General features: G+C 41.9%; 1 protein-coding gene across 2 annotated transcripts in view; it reads left to right on the top strand.

The window, feature by feature from the left end:
- The window catches only part of fgd (faciogenital dysplasia), a 52186-nt gene that overhangs the window by 8383 nt on the left and 16054 nt on the right, over positions 1–27749 (top strand). Inside the window, exons 2-4 of one of the 2 annotated variants that reach the window (XM_079678852.1) lie at positions 24617–24787; positions 26597–26798; positions 27110–27713. In XM_079678852.1, coding sequence (XP_079534978.1) covers positions 24617–24787; positions 26597–26798; positions 27110–27713 — 977 coding nt within the window. Of the gene's footprint in view, positions 1–24616; positions 24788–26596; positions 26799–27077; positions 27714–27749 lie in introns of those variants that run through there. The other variant, XM_079678853.1, reaches the window with a different exon arrangement.

Below are 27749 nucleotides of genomic sequence, written 5' to 3' on the forward strand. Positions count from 1 at the left end.
ATTTCATGCGATTACTAATACAACACAACATATATTATCACCAGCCTTCTCCATATGGGTTTGTTTTGCTGTGGTGGGAAATAAATAGCAGCCCCAGAGTCCAGTATTGATCAGCCTCTAGTTTTCCCATACCCCGAAGTATAGATGTTCTTTGATTTATTATTCATCATCTTCCAGGCAGAAATATTATTCCATAGATTTCTCTTTGGTATAAAAATCTTTCACAAACTCTGCTTATTATTTTCTGTCAAGGTCACTTCATCGTACGTGTCTTACTGTTAATGAGCAGGAGCTGTTGCAAAAACTCATCAATGTTACGACTTTCAAGGACACTCATTTGAGATTTGAGAATATGCTGCTTGAAAACATTCGTATTAACTAATAGCCAAACACTGAAGTGATTTTAAAAAGGAAGAGTTTGGTTTTTTATTTCTGTCTATCCTTTATTACTGTAAATGTAGCAACCTTAAACCCATTCAACAATGATTTCATTAATACAGTCCATGCTTGCGGATGAATTTCCAATTCTGAGGACACAACCTTGGCAATAAAATCAATTTCCCCTCTCTAATATCCAGTGGTTTATTTTTATACCACTGTGAAATGAAGCCAGTCGCTTCCTGGATTGTAGAAGATCAATCTTAAACCTGATACGACATGCTGTGGAAGATGGTCAGCAGTAATGTAAACTGCAGACAGATTTGCAAAGTTGTGCATGTCCCTTATACTCTTCATCCTGGATATCTGAGAGCTAAGTGGAGCCCACGCCCTTAATGACAACACACACTCCTCCATTCACAGTCCCTCACCTCGCCGTAAACCGTGTTGTAAATGTCTCCATAGTCTGGCTGATTGCACCCAAAGACGGCCTGTGTTGAATCCTCCATGCTCTCTCCTAGGGCTGCTCAATTAATCGTAATTTAATCGCAATTACGATTTTGGCTTGCAACGATTATGAAAACAACATAATCGAAATATAAAACGATTATTTTATCCTTTTTCTTTTTTTTCTTCTTTTTTTTCTTTACATTTTTTTTTTTATTATTGGTTTTTCAGTGTAATTACACTTAAAGTTCAGGGTAATCAAATGTTAAAAACATGCTGTTCAAATTTCTTTTTCAATAAATGGATGTTTTCAAAGTAAATGGATAATCGTTTTTAATAATTGTGATATCAATTATTGACCCAAATAATCGAGATGATGTTTTTTGCCATAATGGAGCAGCCCTACTCTCTCCTCCCTCCCACCCCTCCTCCACTCTGCCTCTTCTGTTGTCATTAACCATTGTCTCTCGCTTTCGTCTTCCTCCCTCTAAGTCTGGGTGTCGTTGTTACAGACTAAATCACACTATATTTTGTTTAGGTAACCCAACACTAAGCAAGACCTGCTTAATATTTCAGACATTCTTTTATAACACTTCACACTTCATGGTGGGTTACACACACGCAGATGGAGGGCCGGTCAGTAGGAAACTTTTCCTCGCTCTATTCTCCTCCTCCTCTTCTCTTGCCCCTCCACCAGTCTTAGCCTGACACAGATGAGCTCCTTCTTAAATGGCACGACTGGTTGAACAGGGCTCTCATTTAGTGCAGTGTAAGGCATTGCCAGAGACTGAAAGTTGTATTGTTTGCAGCTTTTCTGCATGCAATTCACAGTTAAACCATCATCACTGCGATGAGTGTGTTTCTTCTTACAAAAGGCGTATGGTATTAATACTGTATGCTTGTGATCTGATGAGGATGGATGCTGCTGTCAGTGAAAGAGCTTTGTGTTATCATTTATATTGACTGCAGATTTATCAGCCCTAAATAAACCCGGCTGTTTTAAGAGCCGCCCTGTCACTCTTAATCTCAGCTCTTTTCATGTCACTCATAAACTGCTGACTCATTATACAAAGCAGACTTTTTATAAACCACTGTCTTATTTTTAGAGAAATATGGAATACATAAAGTATACATGTGGTTTTATTATGTCACAAACTGTGAGTTTATTGACCAAAGAAATCCACTCCACTGCTCAGTGTACAACAGTTAAGGCACCACTAGATGGCACTGTAATGTCACTCCTGTCCCTTCAAGCCGTTGATACAAGAGACTATGACCTTCTCCTCTATGTGTATTTAGAAGATTAATATGAATACAATTTATTACAAAGGCAAAATGACTGAAAAGGAATGTACGATTGTAACAAGATAGGGAAGCGGGACAACCTTATTTCTGCATGCCAAAATATGTTTATTCTTTACATTTTGTGTGGGTTATTGAAGTGTGTTGCCTCTCCAGGCCCATACACACATTCCATAACAAAATGGACTCTAATAAATCTCAGACCTCCACCAATGCTGTTTCCATAAGTGAAAAAGTAATGTGCCTCTATCCTGGTCTGCTCCAAAATGAATGGGCTCTTACTTGGCCCATTGCTTTTCCCCATACACCAAGTATAGTAGGGATAGTGGTGGTCTAATGGATAGTGAGGTGGGCTGAAGATCGGAAGTGAGTTCAAATCCCACCAGGAACACCACCACTAGTGTGCCCTTGAGTAAGACACTTAGTTACTCCAGGGAGAATGTCCCTGTAATCGGTTATTGTAAGTTAAAATATGAAATGAGCTAATAAGCTAAATGAAATGTAATGTAGTAAAAAATTGGGCCAGTGGTTTTTCATGTATCCTTCTGATGGACTAACAAACAACCGAAAACATACCCTCCACGGCAGAGGTAAAAATAAGGAAAGGAAAATAAATGGCCTTTTTCTGAAAATATTAAGACCGGGAAAGATACAGTGATGAGAGGCCACAAATAGACTCTGCTTTGTTTGAAAAGGTTATACTCTTCATCAAAAGCTGCTCAGGAGTAATGTTGTTTAGTGTCTAAGGTTTGGCTGCTCAGTCACCATGGCCCCTCTCTGTGATGGCTAACGGCTTTACTTTACTCCATTTATATCCGGGGCTCAGCGTCCGACCTGCTCTCATTCTGGGTGACAGCGAGGTGCTTCACACTGAAGGTCACCCTGGCAACAGCAGGCTGACTCTCCGCTGTCTCCTCTCCTTTTTCCTATTATAGTCTGCACTGCCCGTCAGCCATTTATCATGCCTCTGTAATGACTTTGTGAAACAAGATAGCTTCATTGGAGAGAGATCTGGACTTACTGCTTTAATGGCTGCACGGAAAACAACAGGGGAAGATGACTTGTGTGTTTTTCAACACTATTTGAGAATTTCTCCCTCTTATTGGTAAGGTGCTACTCCTATCCTCCCTTTGTTTTAAACCATCAACCAGGGATTTGAACTCCAGAGCTTTTATGACCACTGCACCACGCCACACTCCCAGCATGCCTTGCACAAGCCACAGCTCTCATCACAGGACAGTCATAACTCCCTTTATTTAATGAGGAGATGAGAGCAACATCCACACAGATGGATCCTTTTCCTGTGGCCCGTTGAGGATTATCTTCCTCAAACAGTTATTGTAGGGCTTCAGCTTTTCTTTTTTCTCGTTTAGGCCCTAATTCGCTGTCAAGAACTTCATTAGATTAACAAAGATCCTAAAAGGTCAAAACGTGATATACAACAAATTCCCTCTGGCTGCTTAGCATTGGTGTTTTAGTGCATGTTTACCTGTGTTTGTGTGTGTGTGTGTGTGTGAGTGTGTCAGCTGATTCCCAAAATAATGTACTCTGCATCTGCTACTCTACCTGCTCGAAGCTAAATTGTCCTTCCAAAAACAAAGTCGAAATATAAAATGCATGTATTTAAAATTGTTAAACTGCCATCTATTACTCTGCAGCTCTTCAAAAGTGAGCTATGAGTCTCATTAAGTTAGGACACACACACACGCTGGCTTTCTGCTGCATGCTGAGGTGATTAGCATTCAGAAAGTGATAAAGAAAAACAAAACATCTAGACGCGCATCATCCTCCTGTTTTATCTATTTGACAGCTGGGAGAGTGTGCCAGCAAAACACTTATAGGTAAAGCACCCGTAACCACAACAAGCTCCAACCCTATTACAATGAGTAGCTTGTGGGCTTGCTTCTCTAAATGAACAACAGTAAATGATTACATCATTGTTGTTTTTATTCAGCTGAAGAAATATGAAAGTGCTACTCTCAGTTTCAGGGTTCTGTGTTCTACTAGATTTATGAATGCTTTGGATGTTCAAGTGTTTAAATCACAAGCATGTCACTGCATCTGTTGCTACGTGACTGTACTTTACCTTAGTTTGACTGTTGTTGATAACGTACTTAAAAAGTGCATGTTGCAGTTAGGCATTTCACATTATGATCACGATTGTCGAGGTTAAAATAATTGAGAATTAAAATATTATCCCATTAATGCCCCCAATACTCGTCTAAGACATCTAAAACTCTTGCTCTAAAACATACAGTAACCAGTTTCATTTACATTAGGATAAGAACAAATATGTGTAGTGCATCACCAATAAGACACATACATTTTTAGAGAACTTGTTTAGTAAAGAAATCAAACATACATAAAAAAGGTAATCATTAATAAAGGATTACAAAATAGTTACCTTGTGTGAATTTGTTCTTTCTTAAATGATCAAATCAGACATGATTTTTCAATGCTAGGCAGCTTTTTAAGTCACTCGTGAGGTTATTTACGATAATGGAAACAGCTATTATTGTGTTGTTGTTTTTCGCAATCCACAATAGAATTATATGTCATCCCCTCCCTTGTTTCATAACAACACATAAGTTAGTTGGGGCATAAATAAGCAAACAGGCAGGTACTTGAACTATATCATTCAGACAGATTGTCAAACACTGATTCTAGATTTCGCCTCAGAGGAATCCCTAAACACATAAACAGCTAAATAATGTTTCCTCAGTGAAGCGTTCGTCATTTTTCACAATGCTCTCCTGGGTGTTCTTAACCTGCCAGTGAGTGATCCATCATGTCACATTGCCGCTGGAGACAAATGCCCTTGTGTCCCTTGCTACAGATATTCCCATCAGACAGACACACACTAAAACACACATTTACGCAGACATTCACCATCCATCACCTGCCACCCCCTTCACACCTTTTCAACCTTACAATTGACATAAAGTTCAACATTTTTGGTTGCTTGTGTGCAGCTAAACAAAACAAATTCAGTGAAAATGATATGTAGTGGAGATGTTTTATGTTTCTGTGCAGAAGGAGCTGTTTGTGCATATCTGTTGATGCTGACACACACCACATTCGCTCTATTTCGTTGACCCCACATGCCTCATATTTTCATTTCATTCCGTGCCCAATTTTTTCCTCATTTGAACTATATTTTTTACACTCTGTTTCTCTTTCTATCTGTGCTGCACGGTAATCTTTACTGAGCCGTGCATAATCACAGGCCATCTGGGCGCTGCAGGGAGAGATGAGCCCGCAGCTCATCAGATGACCAACCGACACACGCTCATGTGTGCACGCTCACACACAAACACATCAACTCAGTCACACCTTTTAATAGCTACAAACCATCACAGGCATTTTCACTTCCATCACACCTTGCTAGAACGTACTCAAGGACATAAACAGCGTCCAAACAGCCGCAGCGTAACACAGTGGAAATGAAGAACAGGAGAAGCATTTGAAAATAAATCACACATTGTTCAACGCCACATAATGATGTTCTACAAGCATAACACTACACTTTGAAGATGGTCAACTGAGCACTATAAAATTAACTGAGGCTCTAAAATCAACCAAAGAAAATGTAATAAATGTCCGTGGTTGTGGTTTAAATAATTATTTTTCCTTGTCCAGCCAGCCTTTGCTTCACGCAGAATGCAATTATCTGACCTCCACGCAGGGATCCAATTCAAATAACATGTCCGCTGTATTTATTGTGAGCTGTTTCTAATATTGTTTTACTGGCTCCTGGATTCCCTGCTCATCTTCTTTGAGGGTCTGCACAAGAGCTCGCGGGCATCATTACTGAAATGCTGACTGCTGGTTATTCTAAAACATTCCCCTCTGATTTAATAAATGCTTTAATGTGAAAATTAGATTATACAAAAAACGACCCTTGTTGTTATTTTATAATTATTCCACAAAGTTGAATGTTTTGAGTTGTAGCACATCAGCACTATATACTAAAAAAACAGAGCTTCAACATTTAACAGAATCAGAATTTATGCCACAATAAACACAGAAAGCACCAACAGTATCAAATGTAGTGAGAATACAATGCAAAGGCATCGGTCAGTGTAATCTGCATCTGTTATTTCTATAAGATGTGGTTATGTTGCCTTATGACAGCAGCCATTGGACTGGATAGTGAACAAAAAAATAGAATCAAAGTAGCTGCATGGATGGGACAATATGATCAAAATTATGTTTCTATTCTATGACAGATATCTATTTCTATACATATTTTTGTACAATAAATTAAGAAAAACTGTTTATTTTAACTATTTAAATCTAAGTTCAAGTATACATTTTCTTTCATAATCTTAATTTTTAGCGCCGTGGCTTTCTTTTTCTTTTCAGGACAACATATCCGATTTTCTCCCCCAAGCTGTATCTTTATCCTTATGATTTCTGCTCTCCACCACCATATCCACCATGCCCTTAGGACAGACACTCTCAGACAGCACGGGACCAGCATAGAAATAAATGTTCTAGATCTGACAACCTGCCAGCTCTGCTCTAACAGAGTGGGATAGCAGCTCTAGTTCTCCGCTGATCTATCGGGGCAACATAGATACACGGATTATGCCAGACTCCAGCCTCTTTGTAATTCAGATAAGATCTCTCTTCTCCTGGAGATAGGTTTAAATATTAATAATGAATTAAAAGATTCTCCTCTGGGTGAAATATTAATGACTTATTCTTTAAAGAGAGAGTCTGACTCCATAGAGAGAGAGGAAGGCAGGGTGCTTGTTAGAGTAATTTAAAACATCTCTTTGATTTTTAGCTGCTGAATGTGTGAGGGGTTAAAGGAAAGGGATCTGACAAGGTCAATATTTGAACAGGCAGTTATTTGAGGATCACAATTAAATATACTTTTATTCAAGGACATAAGTCACACCAGGGTGTCATGCCATTGAAATCTGACACATGGGATCACCTGTCTGTATTCATAACTACAGTATACGCCTAATTTAATTATGAAAGTTCAAATTGATCCCTATATTGAATCAATTCCACTCGGAGAAAGCCGATCCCTGGCTTAGTGAGTCAACATGAATATGTGTGTGAGTAATAGTAGAAGACTTCCTCTGCATTAACTGTGTCCTTCCTCAACCTCTGTCGTCCTCGGAGGTTTCTCTGGTTGTTGTGTCTCTCGCACTCGAGGACCTTCAGAGTCATGTGAAGTTATTCATTTTCACGGCTTAAGCGTTTACTGCGTTTGTGTGAGTGTGTGTGCCAGAGCGAGTGTGTAGAATTATTCATATGCATGCATGCACGCCTGCGTTGCGTTTCTTTGTGAGGGCTTTTTGGAAGAAAAAAAATCCTGGAGTTGGGTCAACATGCTGTGGAATGTGAATTGTCTCCATGACAACAACCCAGTGTCCTGCTTCCGGCTTTCATCCGCAGGGTCCGTGCCGAGCCAGCCAAACCAAGTGTGCCATCATATCACCAGATTGAGTGATCTGAGTATTTAAAAAAACACTTGTTTATTTATTCAGATTTCTGGACCAAGTCCCCTCTGACTCTAACTGGGCTAAGTCCTCAGTGTCCCTCAGTAGGACTAGATCAAGAGTCCTTTGAAAGATGACAGAACTTTAGCAAGCTTTCAAACAGCGTTAATACAGACATGCAAGGCATTGTTTATGTCTCTGTGTTTGTTTCTTGGTGGCTGATGAAATGTGGCATCCTATACTTCAATTGAATTTAAGTGCCACAACATTTCTCGTTTTCTGACCTCCATTTTTGAATTAAATAAGGATTGAAACATATTCAGGTTAAACATGAGGCAACAAGGGATATTTTTCATCCCTGTGTGGCAGGATGTGTGTGGTTCGTGATCCCATTGGGCAGATGTGTGACAGATGCCCTCCTCAGGTCAGCAGAGCGAGGAAGATTTAGACTAGTGTTAGTCGTCAATATTGCAGTGTGTTTGTGTGTGTGACAGGAACGGAGAATAATCTCACAAGTTTCTTCTCTGTGGACAGATGGAAAGAGATCATTGCTGTAATTAGTGAGAGGAGTAAAGGGTGACAGAAGGGCAAAAGAACTGTGCCAGCTCGGTACATTTCCGCTATCCTGTAGTGAGTAAATGCATCTCTGTGGGCTTATTCCAGACTACATGGAAATCAAAGACTTCCAGTCGCACCCTTTAAAGCCTCTATGAGAGTAGATCTCTGCCTTACATGAGCTAAATGTGATAACAAGATGGCGAGAGCTTCAGCATTCCTCCCTAACCCACAGCTCACATTCCTCCCTTTGGTGTAAAGAGGGGGCACGAGCACCATGCCTCATTAGATAACCCACAAAGGCGAAGGCTTCTATTCTTATTTGAAATTGGTTTTCCCCCCTTGTTTGATTGCCCTACAGGGCGGCTGCTGTGCCAATTCCCTATCTCGTCTTTCCCTCATGTGAGAATATTTCACCTCGGCAGGTGTGCTGGGCTGAGCAGTCAGCTTTATAACTGTGGAGAGCAGCACCTGTTCCCCTTGTCCGGAACCATGCATAATTCACTTTGTTGAGAATTTCAAGCAGTTCAGCACGAGGTGGCCTTCAGTGCGCAGCTGGAGGTGGATGTAGCTATCGTCCCTGCTTCAACATGACGACGAGAAGATCAATCGGGGCCCATTTTAACCCATTCAAAGGCACTCTACTCGTCTCCAAATGTCAAAGCTTCAGCGTTTCCTGAATCTAAATCGAAACACAGACACCCATCCCCCCTTTACATTCTCCTTCTCTTCCGCTCCTCTCCTCACACCCGGCTCTAAGCCCTGTTATCATTTAGGAACTGGGGATATTCCAGCAGTGTTTCCATGGTTATCGGTGGCATTCGTCTGTGGGTTCAGAGCCGGTGTCGGGCAATGTCACCGTGTCTTTCAGGCCGATGTCACTCCAACTATTGAGGGGGAACACAGGGAGATATGAAAGGGGGGTGGGTGGGTGGGTGGGTGGGGGGGTGTCATAATTATATGTGCATATGAAGAGGGTCGGAGCAGCTTGGGCGCGTCATCCTGGCAGCTTTTGTGATCCACATATCTGTGGGGGGAAGTGGCACAGAGACACGGATGTACTCCCAGGAGACTCGTGGTAAAGTGGCTCCTCAAGGGATGTAGAGACATTCATTATTTAAACATTAAAAATACAAATACTTTTTACGAATAAAATATTAGTTAAGAGATCAGGCTTTCAGACACTTCACAGACAAATATTTCAAGAAGGATTTTGGTAACTGGATAATAATTTGAGCTGTACATCAGACAGATTGCAGAATATTTGCTGGATTAAGATTTTTTCCTTCTGATGTAATTATTGATAAATTAAAATTATTTACAGGAAAATATTTTCTTTCGACAGAAAACCTCAGCAACTGTCTTGATAAATGGTTTAATTTAACGAAAAAAACTATATAAAGTAATTAACTATTTGCAAGCTTCTTAATTGTGAGTATTACTGTAGCTGCTTTCCTGTGTTTTCTATCATTTAAAATGAAATATTAAGGTGTTGGATGGAAAAGACATCATTTTGGTGTCAATATTTTCTGATTCCTCATGTTTTAAAGACATAACAATTTATATAGATTGAGAATATTAAGTTAAAAACACACTCCACCTCACTGCAGAATAGCCTACCTGAAGAATTCCTCTCCACTTCACCTATATCCTCACACACACACACACACACACACACACACACACACACACACACACACACACACACACACACACACACACACACACACACACACACACACACACACACACACACACACACACACACACACACACACACACACACACACATGCAACAACTGCTCCGGCACACCCACTGACACTTACACACACTTCCCCCATCTTTCATTCACCTACTTCCCTCTCTCTCCCTCCTCCACTCTCCTCTCTCCTCTCTCTCTCTCACTTAACTCTCCCCTCCCAACCCATCTCCCCCCCTCATTTCCACCCCTCCCTCAAGCGGGCCGTCATTAGTTTCCATGGTGACAGTTGGGCAGCATTATTGCCGGCTGAAAACGGCTCCTGGGTTTCTTTCAGAGCGGTGGCGTTGAAGGCATTGTTTGGTCCTCTGCTCTGAATGGTGCAGGGATCAGGACGGGGAGAGCGTAGGACAGGAGGAACCCTTGTTTTTGGGGCAGGGACAGTGCGTTAGTAGTGGGTGAGGGGAGGAGGGAGAGTAGGAGGAGGAGGAGGAGGGGATGAAAGAGGAGGAGAGAGAGGCAGCGTGGTGGAGGTTAGAGAGAGTAGTAGCAGTAGCAGACTCATGCCGTCTCAGAGCACTACTAAGCACTACTAAAACATCCTGGCTGCTCAGACAGCGCGTGGCTCGGTGCTGGAATAGATCGGACTCTTTTTGTGTTTATGTTCCCGTTGCACACCAAAAGACAAAAGGATCTACAGACGTGCCTGAGAGAGGGTGAAGACAGAGAAAACATCGAAAGCAAATGGCAAACTGAGTTGAGCTGGTGAGTTACTAATGGCGCTTCATCGTCTCTGAATCATAGATGTGTGTGTACATTATGTGGGAATGAACATGTGCACACTCGGCCTTGCATAAAGACATTCTGCCTTTTGATTTGTATTTAGGTTTGTGTACGAGTGTGTGTAGCAGGTGCTGCTGCTTTACAAAATGTGTGTGTTGTCCTCCAAACCCAATCTCTGTCTGGGTTATGTTTGGGTGGGCTTACAGCTGTCTGCTGAATGTGGGCTAATTCTCGCTGCCCTCTAAAATATACATGGCAGTCTGCATATTTTATTGAGAACATACATTGGGGGGGCGATTTTCTGCTGCTTTGATTCCTGGCTTCCCTGCAGTGTTTCTTTCCTGGGAAATTCAGAGCTGCACAGCGTACGTGTGTTTTGGTTCTAGTTTGTTTGGTTTTCTCTTTTATCTATACTACAGAGGGTAATTAGGAGTGAGAGCTGAAGCCTCTGGCCCCTTGAACAAGTGATGTGTGGTGAGTAATGTAGTGAGCAGCGAACAGTGCCAAGGTTTTTTCAGTTCAATGCCCTCTTTACTGTCTCTCCGACAAAACAGCACTCAGACTGTTTTCCTCTTACAGATAAACAACTTTGAATAGATACATGCTCACTTCAGGGGCGGCCGAGGTGAAATTGAATGTGTGACACATTGCTGACCACTACTACCTCAATGATGTCATCACATTACTTCCTCTCATTGACTTCAAAGATGATTTTCAGCTTAACCCGTTGCTCAACCGCTATTTCTGTATTTTGTCCGTTATTCAGCACTGGTATGTTAGTGTTTGTATTCGGTTTCTAAGGTTTTTTTTGCACACTATAATTTAGCTGACTGGGGAGTTGTCTTAAGGAGCGGGGAGTCTGAGTGTTTCCATGACGACCAGCAGCAGCTGTGCTAGCCTGTGTGAGGTTGAGTGTGTGGCAGACACTGTGGCATTGCCTAGAGACTGCGAGACTCTAATCAACGACCTTTTGACCCAGATCAATGCGATGGTCCTGAGCCAAGCAGCCACAGGGTCTGCCTGACATATATACAGTAGTGCAGCGCCCGTGTTGTACATCTGCTTACATTTCCTGGATCATGGCAGGCTTCACTGGCGACAGAGCTGTCTGATCCTCTTAGATTGCTGGTATTAGTGTTGAATCATCTTTCTCGTACATCAACAATATCATGGCCATTAGATGGATTTACTTAAAGTGCAATTAAAGTTTGAACTTTGAAAATCCAAGTGTCTACTGGGAGTTGATTCCTAAACTTTCTGTCCGGTAAGTGGGGTAATTTTATATACACGAAGCATGGACAGAATTACGGAACCACAAAACCACTACCAGAGGGGGAAAAAGTTACACAGCAAAGTTACAGTTCATCTTTAGCTTTGTCTAACAATCACTAGCTTGTAACTGAGTTTTCAAAGTAGCGCTCAAATCACTGACTCGTTGCCACAAAAACGGCAAAGATCTTTCATTTGATAAAGATGACTAGTATTAAACACTCCACTTTGTCGGCAAAAGAATATGTCAAAAGTGAAAAATGAACTGAACCTCTGACACAGTCTCAACAAATAACCCTCACCTTGATCTGTCTGTCAAACCATAAACACCATCCTCTGATATTTATGATAAGGCTGCCATGTACAAACCGCCTCTTCTCAAGGCCAACACACAAAGTAACCTTGTGTGAAAAGCAAAAATCCTAGAACCCCTGGGCAGTGGAAAAAGTAGTGAGTCATGTTTCTCCCTTTTTCCTACGTCTGAACAGGTTTGCTTTTAGAGAAAGTTTGAGGAAATGACCCACAGTGTCCACAAGTATTTAATACAGGGGTTGGCATGTGAGGAAGCATTTCTGTGGCACTTCCGTTAATTCATTATTCTGTCCCCCTACTGTAATATAAACTCATCAAAGTCACGCTGTTGGATTTCTCTTCGTTCCTTGGTTTAATAAAGAGGAAGTAAGTGCTCCATATTCCTCAGAGTCGTGGAGAAGAGCTTGTGGTGATACTGACCAAGCCTCATGCAAAGAGAAAAACACACCCACATGCAGATACCATGTTTAACAGTCACCCGATTAGTGTACTTGTAATTATGCCCACAACTTCCTCTCCCTTTTACCATGCATGGCACCTGGGTTTTTCCTCCACTTAGGGCTGGTGGTGGCATTTCCTGGGGTGCTGGCATGATAATTATAGGAATTAGCTAAACAAAAGAAATGTCAAGTGATTAAGTCATGATGCTTCAGCAGACAGAGCTGCTACTGTTTTAACTGTTGGAGAGGGCGTGTGTTTAATGTGTCTCGTCTTGTAGGCGTCTAAATGCAGAACAGTTGTTTTCTGATGTTACACTTTCAGTTTGATTTTTATCTTGCATCCTTCTGATTGGACAGTAAGACCACAGGAGTGTGTTGTATTCTAATGTCCTTGCGTCTCTGCGTGCTTGTGTCTTTTTCGTCTCCATTTGGCCTGGTCAGGCAGTCGGAAAGTGTTAGGAGCTCTCTTGTCTCCAGTGAAGCATGTGAGTTTTCTTTGTTAAGAGGCTGGGGAGAAACTGGAAAATCACACGCAAACACGCGCTCAACCACAAACAACAACTCTCCTCCCAGCAAAATCAATCAATAACTAATATCTGATATCTTAAAATGGGACTTCCTCCCGTTTTTACACACTGCTCACTTCAAAAGCTCACAAGGTTTCACAGTTATTGCTGGAACTGTCTTTGTAGTTGTGTCCCAGTGCTCTCGACAGGATGAAGGACTGCTTGCAGAGGGCAGTAACAAGATATTTACTGCATTTCTGCTGCAGGGCATAGTGTACACGTACGCATGTGTCTACCTTCTTGTTTGCATGCATTTGTGCACATGAGCTATTTTGGGATGTTTGTCTGGATAATCCTTTCCTGCAATATTCTCTTCAGGGGAGAACTTTAATGTCTCCTCGTAAAGTGGAAAGTCAGTACCTGTGCACACATGGAGCTGCTTGAAGAAACTGGGAACTACCATAAATGGTAAATGTCAGGACAGTAAGCTGTTCTTAGTGATCTCTCAGTTTTATAGTTCATCAAGCTTGACTCGTGTTTTTCCGCAGCAAAAATGTGGAAACAGGAGAAAAAGTGGGAGAAAAAGAAAAATATGATTTGTATTCTTGCGCTGGCGGCTTGGCAGCACTGTAGACCATATAGGAATTGTGTTTAGAAACCATGCAGCACTTTTCTGTCACACCACCCCAGGGAGTCATACAAACAGCTTCCTGCCCGGGGCTGTTCCTATACATTCCTGCTGGATCCTTGACGTTGACCAAGTAGCAGCAATAACAGCGGCTCTCTAATTGAGCCCTCTTCGATAGTGCCTTGCCTCAACCTTCATACGCCCTTGAGAGGCAATCTGTTGCAGGTAGTACAGGTAACAGATGACAGGTGGGCAGAGCTGCCGGCTGCAGGGGATCCAGGTTTTCTGCTGATCGTTCTTTAGAAATTAAACAAGGGCTTTAATATTTATTCGGTGACAAATATGTGTAACGTTTGAGTTGTTAAGCATAATTTGTTCTATGGCTTTTAGTTTCCATTTCCAATTAACTGTGAGGAACCTGATTTTGTAAAGATTGTTAGATAATTATAAAATCTGAAAGGGAAGAGTGTTGGTTCAAGGGTTCAATGGTTCAAGGTTCTTTATTTGTCAAACGAACATAGCTACAGTGTAGTTATGTCGATGGAAATATTGTGTCACAAGCTTCTTGAGGAAGGTTGAGGATGAAAAACCTACATAATTAGAGCATCATTCAAGGCTATTCTTTATTCAATACTTGGCTTGAGGGAAATACCAGCGATTGCGCATTTTGTTTTGCAGTAATTGATCTGAACAACTCGAAACAATATCCTGGGGGGTTGAATCTTAAGATCACTGTGTTATGAAATTGTAGGTTATGACATGTTTTTTCTTTAATGTTGACTTTTGTCGAATCTGTATGCCTGGGTTTAGATCCAAGTCCTTTCCAATTCCTCAATTTGCAGATTTGCTGCTCTTCTCAACTTTTGTGATGCTAGAGGGAAAATATTTTTAGATTTTTGAAGAAGTCACCTTCCCGAGCATAGTCTTGTCTATATTTTTCACATTTTATTTTATAAACTAATCAATACGTAGATTGAGAAACTAACAAGCAGATCAACCAATAAGAAAAATAACTTTTAGCATTTTCATCCCTTATTTGAATAATCATAAAGATTACAAAAGGATCTTTTGCTCTCTTGTGTAAAAATCTCTTACATCCGGTGAAGTGTAAAATGGACTGTAATGATTGCAGATTCTATTCACAGAGGAGGAAATCTGTTATCTGTAAATTGATGTAGGCAGAGAGGGTCAGCTGGATTATAGCACAATCATGTTGAATTGTTTGATGTAATCTCTTAAGTACAGAGCTCTAAGAACAATTTGCATTCAGCAGTAGGTCAGCATCTCTATTTTGGGCACTGAGACCATGCAGTTTCTAATATTCGACTAAGTGTGTAAGACACCGGCCCTGGCAGTCCGACTGTCTCCTGTGTGGGTATACTAACACGGCTCAGAGCACCGCGGTGTATTGCTGAAAGGGGAAATACTGGAGCCATTAGAGAGGAAATTGGAGCCTTTATTAGTCTGTGTAGTGTACACCTGGCTTCTATAACAGGCCGCTCCTTGTACAGTAATTTGTGTGTGTATGTGTGTCTCTGTGTGCTTGTGTTGCTTGGTATGTCTCGGCTTCTTGCTCTAATGTCTTAGCTAATTCTGCCCTGCACAGACATCATCTTGAAAAGGTTTCACAGATTTATGTTTCCAATCAAGGCTCTTCCTTCACAATCATTTAGGCCTTTCCCTCACTTGCATTGAAAGGTATTCTCAGTTTTCAAAGTTGAAGGACTCATCCAAGAAAGTGTCAACCACTTCCTTCATAAGTTTAGACAGACTGACAAAGGCTGCCTCAGATGCTCTTTCCTGGAGAGTCCAAACTGCTGACGCTGCCATTCAGGAGCCAAGTGACATTTTGAAAATGATTCTGACGTCAAAGAAGACGCGCATGTGTTGAATACACACTGACCCTTTTGTTTCGGTGTGTATGTTGGTTAGAGTCCAGTGGGTATCAGCACAGAGGAGCAGTGACAGTGGAGGAGGCTCAGTGTTACTCCTGGTTCCTCACCCTCAACCTCTCTATTTCACCACCCAGCCCTTTACCTCTACACAGTACACACACCCATTCAGGGTAGACAGCGTTTACTGAACTGGGCTGGAAGAGGCAACATATTGACCTGCTCTGGGCTGGGGTGTGCCGCTGGGGGACATTTTGACTGTCAGCAGCCTCATAGACACTCCCCTCCACATGCTGACATCCATCCTGCCTGGAACAGATGCAGGGTGGGGCGGTGGGCACCCTTCCTCCTCACCTACTACAGCTATGAGGGTGGAGGCTGAGTCGGGGGCCACAGAACTGAAAGAGGATATAACATTTCTGGCCTCAAGGTGTGGGAGGAAGTGGTGCTAATAGCCATGAAACAATGAGATGAATGACACACATAGAGTATATCTAAATCAAACCAATATGATTGTATTCATCAGTAAACTCAAGTTATCTTTCACCCACACAAAACTTTATTATGTGCATACATTTTTTTCTTTATAAGCTAATTACAAAATACAGCATCTGCATTAAGAAAGATATTTACGTATTAGGTAGTATTTAAGTATACTGAATGTCCACATAATACCCACTTTGAGTTGACAACTATTTAAAAAGCTTAAACTATCAAGCTAAAAATCAAAATATGCTATTTTTCAAGTAGTTTTAAAAGTGTCCTTATTATTTAAACACTATAAATTAAAAGCAGAACCTCAATCAAACACAATATACCCTTACATAGTTTATCTATAATTGCCCTAAATAATCCTTAGTTCAAGCCCTAGAGACACACCCACAGAGGTTATACACATAACTACAGGGAACTAAAATCTTATCTCATTGCAAACATGTTCATATGTAAACTGGAAAAGCTGATTTCATTGGACACGCTCTGCATACACCACTTCCCTCTGTTGTTCTAATTGGGCAGACTGGCTTTTCCAGAGGTATAATTGTGGCCTTGAGAGGTGTGATTAGGTTGGCTGTGAAGTGTTCCCTCAGTATGGGTTGCTTTTTATTTGGAAAGGGAATCATTTGGTGGGATGTGTTTTTGGAAGCCGCTGTCACAGTGGAACATGCTGTAAAACATTAGCAGATCCCAGCGTAATGGTGACAATGTTGACACGACTTGAGTGTCAAAGTAATTTTGTGGGCTGTGCTGCAGATGGGTTTCTCAGGAAGTTAGGCGACCAGGCTTCACCACAGAAATAAGTATGCATGTGCATGTTTTTATACATATGCACATGTGTTCGCGTGTCTGCATGCGTAGGAAGATGGCTGGTGCGCTCCTGGAGACACTCAACATTACTCAATGTGGAAGCCATCAATCACTCAGCAACGAATCAGTCATGGAGTCAACAGCATGGCCGGTTTTTAACTGCTTCTGTCCACCTCAATGATTGGTTAATCCCACCAATCAATGTATGGTAAAATAATCAATACGCTCACACTTCAGAGACCCTTAATCAATATGAAGAGTGATCAGGCCTTGATCCAAAAGATTAAACTGCATAATCCTCAATACAATACGGCCTTCCTAAGAGAAGGAATGATTGCAATTTGTTTTGAAAATGCTATTTCAGGCTTCTGGTGCTGATGGTGACTCATGGAGCAGACCAGTGTTTGTTATGACCTACCCCCAACCCCAGTGGGTATGGAAAGAGCTGGAGTATTTTTCCTGCTCCAGCAGTTAGAAATTCCCTTGTGACTGAAGGTGTGTTAGTGTTCAGTAAAACGGGAGGAAAAGATGGACGCTCCTGCCGAGCTTTGCCCTGATGGTTGTGAAAAACTGTCTTTTGGGTTCCAGCATTTCTCAGTGAAAGCCACCATTGAGAGCTGCTACAGTAAGCTTCAGTAGTTTCTGGGACAGTTGGGCAGTCATCTCCACGGGCAGGTTTGTTAACCCCCTTGTTCTCCCCTGTGTGTGTGTTGTCCTAATTGCCAATCTGTGGCTACTTTCCTTTGCAGTAATGCTGTGGGCTACTGCACTGCACTGCATCCACACAAACAGAGGCTCACTTCTCTGCACCCCGCCTCATAAAAGTCCTTCGTCAAGCATTTGTTGTTGTGGGGGAGGCCCTGAATTAGAGAGGCCACTGTTCAACCACATCAGTGATGTGTTTGATGATGAATTTGAAATCATAATCATCCCTGTGTCATGTCCTCACATCGTGTTGTTACTTACTGTAAACTCTGCGTAGGGTTGCGTGACTTTCACTGTACATTTGACAGCTGAATAAAATGGCCTTGAGTCAGACTGTTGGAAAAAGGTCTCAGGTCAGTGAATGTGTCATATTTCACCCTCTGCTTTTCTTCTCTCTGGGTAATACAGTCTGCTCTTTGACCCATGTCATGTGCTTGTCTACAGCACATTCATGTGTGTGTATTTAGTTTACTGGCTGTGACTAAGTGCTGACTGGTGTTTCTTCTTCCATCTATGGGCGTAAGCTAGGATGCTTCCTGATTTATTCATTTGTCAAGACGACCATTTTGGCAGAACTGCGCATCTACTATAAGCAAATGTGGTTCTTTATAGTTCGCCATGACCTACCGACTATATTAGCGATATAGATCAGAATTGTTGCCATGGCAATAGCCTCTTCTTCGGTTTCCTCGGGGGGGCAATAAAGTGGATCCTTTCTAGAGTGACTTGATTTAGTTTGGGACTCCACAAAGACAATGGCAAGCTGATATTAACTTGTCAGTCTTCGCTTGAGTTTAGCTTTCTCCACAGCAACAGTGTATCATTACTGGAACCAAAAGCAGATGGGCCTATTTTCCTCCACTGTATTTACAGCGTTGACTGCTGGGAGTTCACAAAACACATCTCCTCACTGGTCTTGTTCTTTAGACTTTCTAGCAAAACTACTCAACTGTAATTTATCTTATCCCTCTTTTATTCCAAACTTTCCATCCATCTGCTCTCTCCTCACCCTGGTTCCAACCCTGTCATTCTCTCCCTTTCTCCCTTATCCCCCGAAATCGCAAGCCCTAATCTTTGGGAGCTGGTGAAATCCTCCCACTTAGAGCTCACTGTGCACACTGACCTGATTTCCGGGGAGAGGTCAGACCTAACAAGATATCTTATCTCCCCTTCTTTAACCCTGGAAGGCCATGATACAAGTGAAAGTTGAGATGCTACTAATTCCTTAGCAACACAACAAATAGTCTCTGTAAGCACATGACTAACTGACAAAGAGAACATTTCTTGTTATGATAACAGCGCATGATAAGAAATAGATGAATATAGATTTGTAATCTGGGGCAGATGCTACAGTGTGTAAGTGGAATGCTGTTGATCTTTCTGCATATGTGTTTGCATGAATCCATTGTGTGTTTTAATAAACCCTGTGATGAAGTGTGAGCGTTGTTACTCTGATAAACCTGCTGATTGTCGTATATTCAGGATCTGCTCTACTTTAAATTCTAGAGCAGCTGTTGTTGAACTGATTCAATATTTGGTCTCATAGTTTCAGCATTTGGATAGATCGTAGCTTGTTAAAAGACATATAGCTTTTTTGTGCACTGTAGAAAAAGGTTTCGATTTCCTTTTGTGTGATTCTGTTCATTTTTTTTAAAAGTATGACTTACTCACTTGACTTTCCCTGGGTCTTAAACGTTGATGTACTTCCAAGTAATTGTGTTTCTCTGTTGATTTCTAGCTCAAGGTTTTTGAGTTATGCTTTCTCTTCTATTCATCCTGTGTTCCTATTGTTTCCTCGCCCTGTTAAAACAATTTTGTTTTATACACGATACAAGTGTGTTTCCGAGAGTTTCGAAGTTGGGGTTGTTAAAGTTTTTTTTGGCTCCTCACCTTCTTAATGGCCATTAAAAGATCCCCCCCTTATACACTGTAAGTGACAGGGACTAACTTGACTGTTCTGGTTCTGCAGACAGAAGGATGATTACTATCCTTAAAGCTATGTGGCTCAGTTGCCATTATAAATCAAAGAGCCATTAGATGAGAGACTGACTCAAGTGTTTCAAGGTAACAGACTAGAGAAACCGGATCAATACGATCGAGAGAGACCAAAACATGGACACATACAGAATGAGACGAGCCAAGCAGGTATAATACAGGCAGAGAAACAAGGGAAGATGTGGGAATAATGAGCTGCCATACTCAGGAATAATGTCATTGGCATTCAGCTGTGGGTCTTGGTGGAGAATTGGGGGGATGGATGTGATGGGAGCAGGCTCTCAGCTCAGCCTCACCAGGGGTGGGTTTGCAGGGAGGAGGAGAACTGATTGACTGGCTGTCTGACTGGGGAGACTGCTGAATCTGAGGGATCTGTCCCCCCGACAGCACTGGGGCGAGAGGACTGTACTCAAGGGATGATGGGTAATAAATGACTGTGGGGGGGGGGTCGCCTCAGGGCTGACGCTGACTGACAGCCAGCTAGCCCTGTGCAATTCTTCGTTGCTGTTTGGGTCTTTTTAAGAAAAGAAGCAAGGACAACTGTTTGTTTGAAAATATTGTACATTTTTTAAGACATAACAGTTTCTGTGTCAGATTAGCTACTGTCATTAAAAGCTACATTTAAATAAAAAGTTAATTATGGTAAGAACTAAAGACTTATTGTCAAAGAAACAGGTTATGGTGAAATTGTTTTTTTGTATTGCCTATAAATGTGCCTTTAGCTTTCATTATCAAATGAACTAAATTTAAGTGTTGATTCATGCCTTGTTTGTAATTAAAACAATCGTAAACTCTTGAAAAAGCTGCATGTGTTAAATTACCTTTAGAGAATTTATTAGATTTTTTCTGAAAATTGCAAGACTCAGAGGTTATGGCTTGCAGCTCAGGAACAGTAGTGTCTTAATTTAAATTCTAACATGATCAACATGCTAACTCACACCACGGTAAAATATATTCAAATGAAGTAGTAGCCAAAGTCATGTGTGGGTTAAGCAACATGTTTTAAAATGACACAGACAAAAATACTGTGAGCCCCATTTCGTGACCGACTGGCCGAAAGTGTTAAGACTTTGCCTGACAGGTTACACAATCTTTTTAAAAGTGATATTCTTTATTAAGGCATTTGCAAAAACGTTGAACTTCAGGGAGAAGCTGTCATTGCAAACAGGTAACACACTGACACTTACTGCTGGTATGTAGTGACACAAGAGAGACATTCCTTTTTCTTGTGAATTGTGTCACCAGAGATGTGTTGGGGCCACGTGCTTTTCAAAGAGAAGGTGAGAGTGTCTTCACATTCCCAAAGTGTCTCTGTCAAATACCTGAGAGTATGAGAGTAAGGTACACAGCAGCCCTTCACTGTGTTTGTAATACACTGTAATGCAGTCTTTCAGGTTCTGACCCAAAACATTCTTTGTGTGTTTTTCAATATGTACTTTCTCTGTTTGTTACATCACAGCCATGAATGAACATGGAAAGTTTATTTTTTACCTGGTTAGCCTGATTTAAAGGGGCCCTATTGTGCTCATTTCCAGGTTTCATATGTCTACATTGTGCCTCTACTGTGAGTCTGTGACACACAATGTTCAAAAAGGTCTTTATTGTTCTCATACTGCCTGTGCTGCAGCACCTCTTTTCACCCTCTGTCTGAAACCAGAGCCCAGTCTGCTCCGATTGGTTAGCTGGCCGGCTCTGTTGTGATTGGTCAACCGCTTAGTGATGTCCCGTCCCTTAGCCTATAACGTACAATGTGTTGCGGGAGTGTTACATAGCGATGTCCTATGTTACGAAAGTAAATCTACTCTCTCTGTAGGGAGCTTTGGGATTTTAGCCTTTGCATACCATTTGCATGCAAAAACACCTATATAATAGGGACCCTATAAAAGATGCATAGTGACATATATTTGCTGGAAGTGTTGAAACAAGGAAAGGTAGTCATGGTAACTCACATCCTTATTGTTAGCATGGTTATAATATCCTAATAAGTGTAATTCCCATCAAATTGTGCCATTCATCCGTCCCTCAGTAACTGGAACTAAGCAGAGGAAATTAATGAGTTCCGATCAGCGTTCTCCTGTGTGTTATCACAAAAGCCTGCAGAATTACAACCTTAATCTCTTGAATCCCTCAGAGTCCAAAAACTCATAGCCTCATAGCCTCAGACAATGTTTCTATCTACTTGATAGTTTTTAAAATGACAGTGTGATTTAATGAGTGGTGTGTTTATAGTCTGGTTGTAAGAGTATGCTGGTGCTTCCACAGTGACTCACGTGCACGTCACTCTGGCTCTGGGAGGAGGTACTTGGATCAGGTTTGGCAGGTGAAAACACAGGTGCAGCTCCTCCAACACAGCTGGGGAGGCCAGGTGAATCTGTGTGTGTGTGTGTGCAGTATCGGGCTCAACTTGGCTTTGAACTACTTTTTTAGGGTGTGTGTTTGTGCTATGTCTGCCACAAAGGCCTGTCTCAGTTGAACACACGCACAACTGGGGGGGGAAGGATTTGTTTTGACATTGACCGTGTCGTGTTGAAGATTTTCTTTCGCTCACTTGCTCTTTGGACCTAAGATATGTGAAACTGAACTGTTGGTGGCACGGTAATAAACCTTTTTCTCAGAATATGTTGCACAACTCTATACTTTTTTTCTATTCTGTATATTGTAATCTGAAGTGCCTATATACATTTTGATTAGGAACAGTTTAGGGATCATTATAGAGTGATAAATACATGTTATTTGCTTGTCCACTTGATGTATTTCACTGTTTTTCCTGGTTACTGTTACCATGATGTGTCCATTTTATCCTTGGTTTGTGAGATTTTAATTAAGTAAAACTGTGTGTGTCAGCTCCTCTCTTTGCTGCGTCGTCAAGTTCCTGTTTGGTGTTCGACAGTTTCATATGAGGGTTTTACTCTCAGGTTGCCATGGCTACACTGAGTTTCCATAGGTACCAGCCCCTATGCCCCCGTCTATCCGCCGCTGTTTGTTTTTCCCAGGAGCGACCCGAGGAAGTCTTGGGTCAGAGAGTTCCTCAGTAGGCAGTCATTTTGCTTTTCATGCTTTTGCACTTGATCGTAGATCAAGCGATTCCTCTGCTAATACCCTCTGTAAATCAGAGAGGACTCGAGGGTTTGACTCAAATGGCAAGAGGCACACCATATAGCTGTGGCGAGGGACACAATTCAAGGATGGCCAGAGCATTTGTGAGGAAACACAATTTAGGTTTTTGTACTGTATAGAGCAGTCTGCAAGCCTCATCTTTTCCCCTCGCCTGCTTTTTCCCTGCTGTGGTGCAGAGATGTTGTGGGAGCCTGCAGTGTGCCACATAGGGAAAACAGCGTAACAGGACTCATTACTGACAGATTCTTCTCCTTCCACTGCCTGAAGCACGGCTAAAAAACACCAAATTAGATGTGCCGGGGCTCTAGTGGGAGCACGGTGCAATCTCAGGGCTGTAATTCAGTTGAGAAAGAGTTGGGATGACGAGAATGAATCCACAAGCCTAAAGGAACAGACATATGTGGCTGTAGTTTACATAGTTATTAACATTATCTACTGAGGGATGTCTCTTGCACAGACACTTTCAGATAACAACTTAAACTGCCAAAAATGCGTGCCACAATATCTACAATTTGATACGCACACAAAAACCAAGTATGGTTGTTAACAAAGCTGGATTTCTTTCTCCTCGACTTTGCTTCTTATCATTGTATCCGTCTGTAAGGCTGATACCACATTAAAGTTATAATGTCTGTCCTTAATGTGTTTCTATGTCTGGATCTAGGTTTAGTGTCATTATGACTGTATATACTATATAGACTCTAGAACAATTGTCATGTTTCGATTGAATAAAAAATATAGATAAGACAGTGATCAAGCCTGAATCTGAAAACAAATTGGTTTTACTGATCCTTATTCTTTAACTCACGTTCTAAGTTTAGATGCATTTTAGTGCATAATTGGCACCTCGTTTATCTTTTCTCACCACTTTACTCGTCGTTTCCTCTAACCGGAAAATTTTCTGAGCTCTCTTTATCACAAGTAGACTTACTAGAGCGGTTGAGACTAAACAATTGTCTGTGCAGCCAAACCTGATATAGCTTACTTATCTTTGGTATACAGGAAGTCCATTCTTCTATTACTGTAAAACACAAGGTTGAACCACACTGTTGCCATCAGTGGCAAGTTCCTTTTACCATAAACATGGGCACTGTGGTTTATCTTGAGTTGAAAAGGCACGGCCTTTGTGCCCTAAATCCTGGCTATGTGTTACTTTGATGTTGTCTTTACCTCTTTCTTCCCCCAAATGGACAAAAAACATGGTTATTGATTTCAAAATAAATGATCTTAGGGTATTGGTTGTGGTCTTTTTACTTCAAACCAATCTGGGTCTTTAATTGTGTCATCTTTTCGTTTTGAAATGAAATACAGCTTCTTTAGTCAGTAAAGGTCAGACCAATAAAAACAAAATCAGCTTCCAAATGGACGCAATCAGAGTCAGGAAAATACAATTCTCTAACGGAAATTGGTCTTTGATGTGGCTCACTAACCAAACTACATTATTCAGCTTTTCTCTCGTTCTCTCTCACCCACACACAATCTATTTACAGACAGCGTCCAGAGCAGATTAGATGGAGTCAATCAGATACAGACCTATCAGAGAGCGTGAGAGAAACCAATAGGCTGCTCAGTGTCTGCCGCCTCAGGCCTGGTGGCAGGATCGATGGCGCAGAGTTTCTCTCCTCTCTGGTCCCACTGATCTCTTTCCGAGGACCACGTCCTCACACTGAGATCAAGGTCATTCACCTAGCGCTATCAAATGAAGCGCACCACTGCATTGCTGTAGCAGGATTACGCAGTTTTTTGGATACGTGTGTTGCGATGAATGTCATTATATCGATCAATACCTGATATTTTCTTTCCTTGTGTCTTATTTTCTCCAGAACTTCCTGCCTCCTCTCTGCAGTACCAGTGCGGATCCGGGAACCACCTGTGTTCTCCACGGCTGGTGAAGAAAGGCCCGACCCCCAGACCATGTCACGACAAACCCGCCATCAAACCCCGGCCCCAGCCCTCCACCTTACCCAGACCGCCAACTGCACAGAAACCTCAAGGTAAAATACTGTGGCAACCCTTTCAAGGCCAGATTTGACATTGTCAATATAATTGAAAAGTGCAGCAAGATGGGAGCCCTGCTATTGAGCCGTCATTTGTTCTGACAAACCCTCTTTTATAACATGGTGCGTGTCAGCTGTCCGACCTCACTCTGTCACTCACACGGCTCAGTAGGTCACCTCTGAAAGAGCGGCTGGTGTAAAGCAGGCCAGTCGCTCCCAAGTGTTGGTGTGCGGGCATCGTTTGAAGAATGCTAAATATGAATAACATGTGTTGTGTTATGGGAATTACTGAGAAACATTGTAGGAAAATAAGCTACCGACTTGGCCTCCATATTTAAGTGGCTCACAACTAATCAAAGTTGGCTGGAGACTGAAAATAAGATAAATATTTTACTATTTACTGTCAGTGTTGTGATTCAGGATTATACTTTTTTTTCCAAATTATATTGTTATGCCCTGATTGTGAGCATCTGCCTTTTCTATGTTTCTCTTCTCATTGATTTATGTTTTTGTCCTTTTGATTTGTCCCACATGTGTACAATGAGTTATTCCCAGGTTTAGTGATACATCCAAATAGTTAATGGCCAGTAATTGTACAATTTCAGCTGCTCACTTAAGATGAGTTACTGCTAGAATAAAGTGCTTAAACCTATTTAATAATATATCAAAAAGACAGCAAGTAGAAACTACAGTTGACTGAAATAGACTACCAGTGATAATAATGTGCCTAAAGACAAGGAATCTAATTATATATCACATTTTATTCCGCTGGGCAGCAAAACATTATATTTCAGCACAATTCTAATAATAGTAGTGCACTTTAATAGAAACAGTGTTTCCCACCTGACAGGATGAACGTCCTCTCCAAAGCGCTTTTTATTCCACCTGTATCTCATCCCGAGAGAGTAATCATTCTGGAAACAGATTTTTTTGGAGGAGTAGGAAGTAATATTCCTGAGTGACTTTTAAAGGTTGCTGGAAAAACTCATATTTTCATACTAAAATATGATAAACAATGTGAATGCTAAATGATATGACCAAATCACCAAAACATATTTTAAAATGCATCATGTCCTGTCATGTACACATAGTCTACCGTGAGTAGAGAAAAGTCTACTCAACCTTACTTTTTCTCTCAGACACACACACACACACACACACACACACACACACACACACAAACACACACACACACACACACACACACACACACACACACACACACACACACACACACACACACACACACACACACAGACACACAGACACACAGAGGAAGTGCTCAATTTACCAATGTTAACACATCATCACCTGTCCTGGTTCCATACCTATGAATTTCAAAGAAGACAATACATACAAATATTCAGACTAGACAGTGAAATCTTAAGCCCATATTATGCAGGCCAGGCCTGCATGAATGCAGTGTGCAATTCTAAGGACAGTGTCATAAACTCTCTGTCTGTACTTTTTTTTATCTCAGTGGAACCGCAGTGAGTTACAAACACGCTCTTCTCAGCATCCTGTTCTGAAATAAGGAAGTTGTCAGAAAGCTGCAGCTCAGTGTTTCTCTCACTCTGCATCGCTACTACTAGATTCTATGTCGGACTGTAGTTTGTTGGATTTGGAGCCATATCTAGTGTTTTTTCTTGTCTTACGTGGAAACAAGCAGGCTTCACACATGGACCCAGCCATGGAGGTTTTCTCACTTGGATTTATACGCGTTACCTGATTTTAATTTTTTTGCTTCTCAGTAGCCTCATGCTTTTGTCTTTCTCTGCTGTTTTTTCTGGATTTCTGCATCTGTAGTGCCCCCTAAACCTTCGCACCTGCTCGCCCTTGGGCAAGATAAGAAACCTAAGAGGATCCCTCCGCCTCCATCCAGGCCTCTGCCTGCTCCCCCTCCTCCACCTAAACCAAAGCCCAGTCTAACCTCTCCTGGCTCGGGAGCACAGTCACAGAAAGAGGCCCAGAAGGTGGGGCTGCTCATCGAGAGGTTTGAGAATTCAAGGTAAGGCCGAGACATTTAATCAGAAATCATACTTGCTTTGCCTGTCAGGTTCATATGTTGTTCTGAAATGGTTTGAGTATGTGTCTGGATGTGTATGTCGATGTAAAACAAGAAGTGTCCTTATGTTAATCTGTCTTTTGGTCTGAATTGATTGTATTGCTTGAGTGTGAAATGTAAAAAAAACTAAAACACATTTATTCTCATTATTTCTCCTGAAGACAGAAGTGTATTGATTTTTCATTTAGCTATGTTTAACGATGCACATTTTTTTCATTAAAGTAGGTGCAACAGTGTTTGTTTAATTTTCCCAGGGTTCCCATCCTGGGGGTGCTCCCACGGTCCCAGCTGCACCTGTCCCTCAGAATGGACACTGCGTCTGACATCAATTCCTCCTGCGGCCAGGACCCCACTGCAAAGGTAGCAGGAGACCCCCCCTCAGTGGACAAACTTGCACTCGGCACCTCTGAAAGGACTCTTGAGGTGTCTGAACTTTCCCGTCTGGCTTCTCTACACATCGACGGCTCAGATGACGCCCAACTGGACGACTGTGACATCACACACAGCGTTGGTTGCCTCGACGACGTGGAGCGGGAGGAAGGGACCTCCCACGAGCTCCTGGACAATCAGGACTCCTCGGAGCAGAACGGGAAGATTCCCAACCGGGACAGCGGCATCGACAGCCCGTCCTGCGCGGCCGAAGGGGAAGTGTTCCCCAACGAGGACGCCATCGACGAGGAGGATCATTACGACAGTGTCACGGAAACGGAGAGTGTGTCCTGCGTTACCCTGGGTAACAAACGAGACTCAACACAGGACGAGGACAGTGACTTGGATGAGGGGAGCAGTGGAGAAATACACTCTTTGACAGACACACAGACTGGGTATCTGACCGAAGCACACTCAGAGGCGCACAAAGTGAGTAACTCGCATGCTTCAGCATCATCAAGTCAT

Source organism: Notothenia rossii (genome assembly GCF_949606895.1).
Source record: "Notothenia rossii genome assembly, chromosome: 4".
NCBI classification, from domain to species: Eukaryota; Metazoa; Chordata; class Actinopteri; order Perciformes; family Nototheniidae; genus Notothenia; species Notothenia rossii.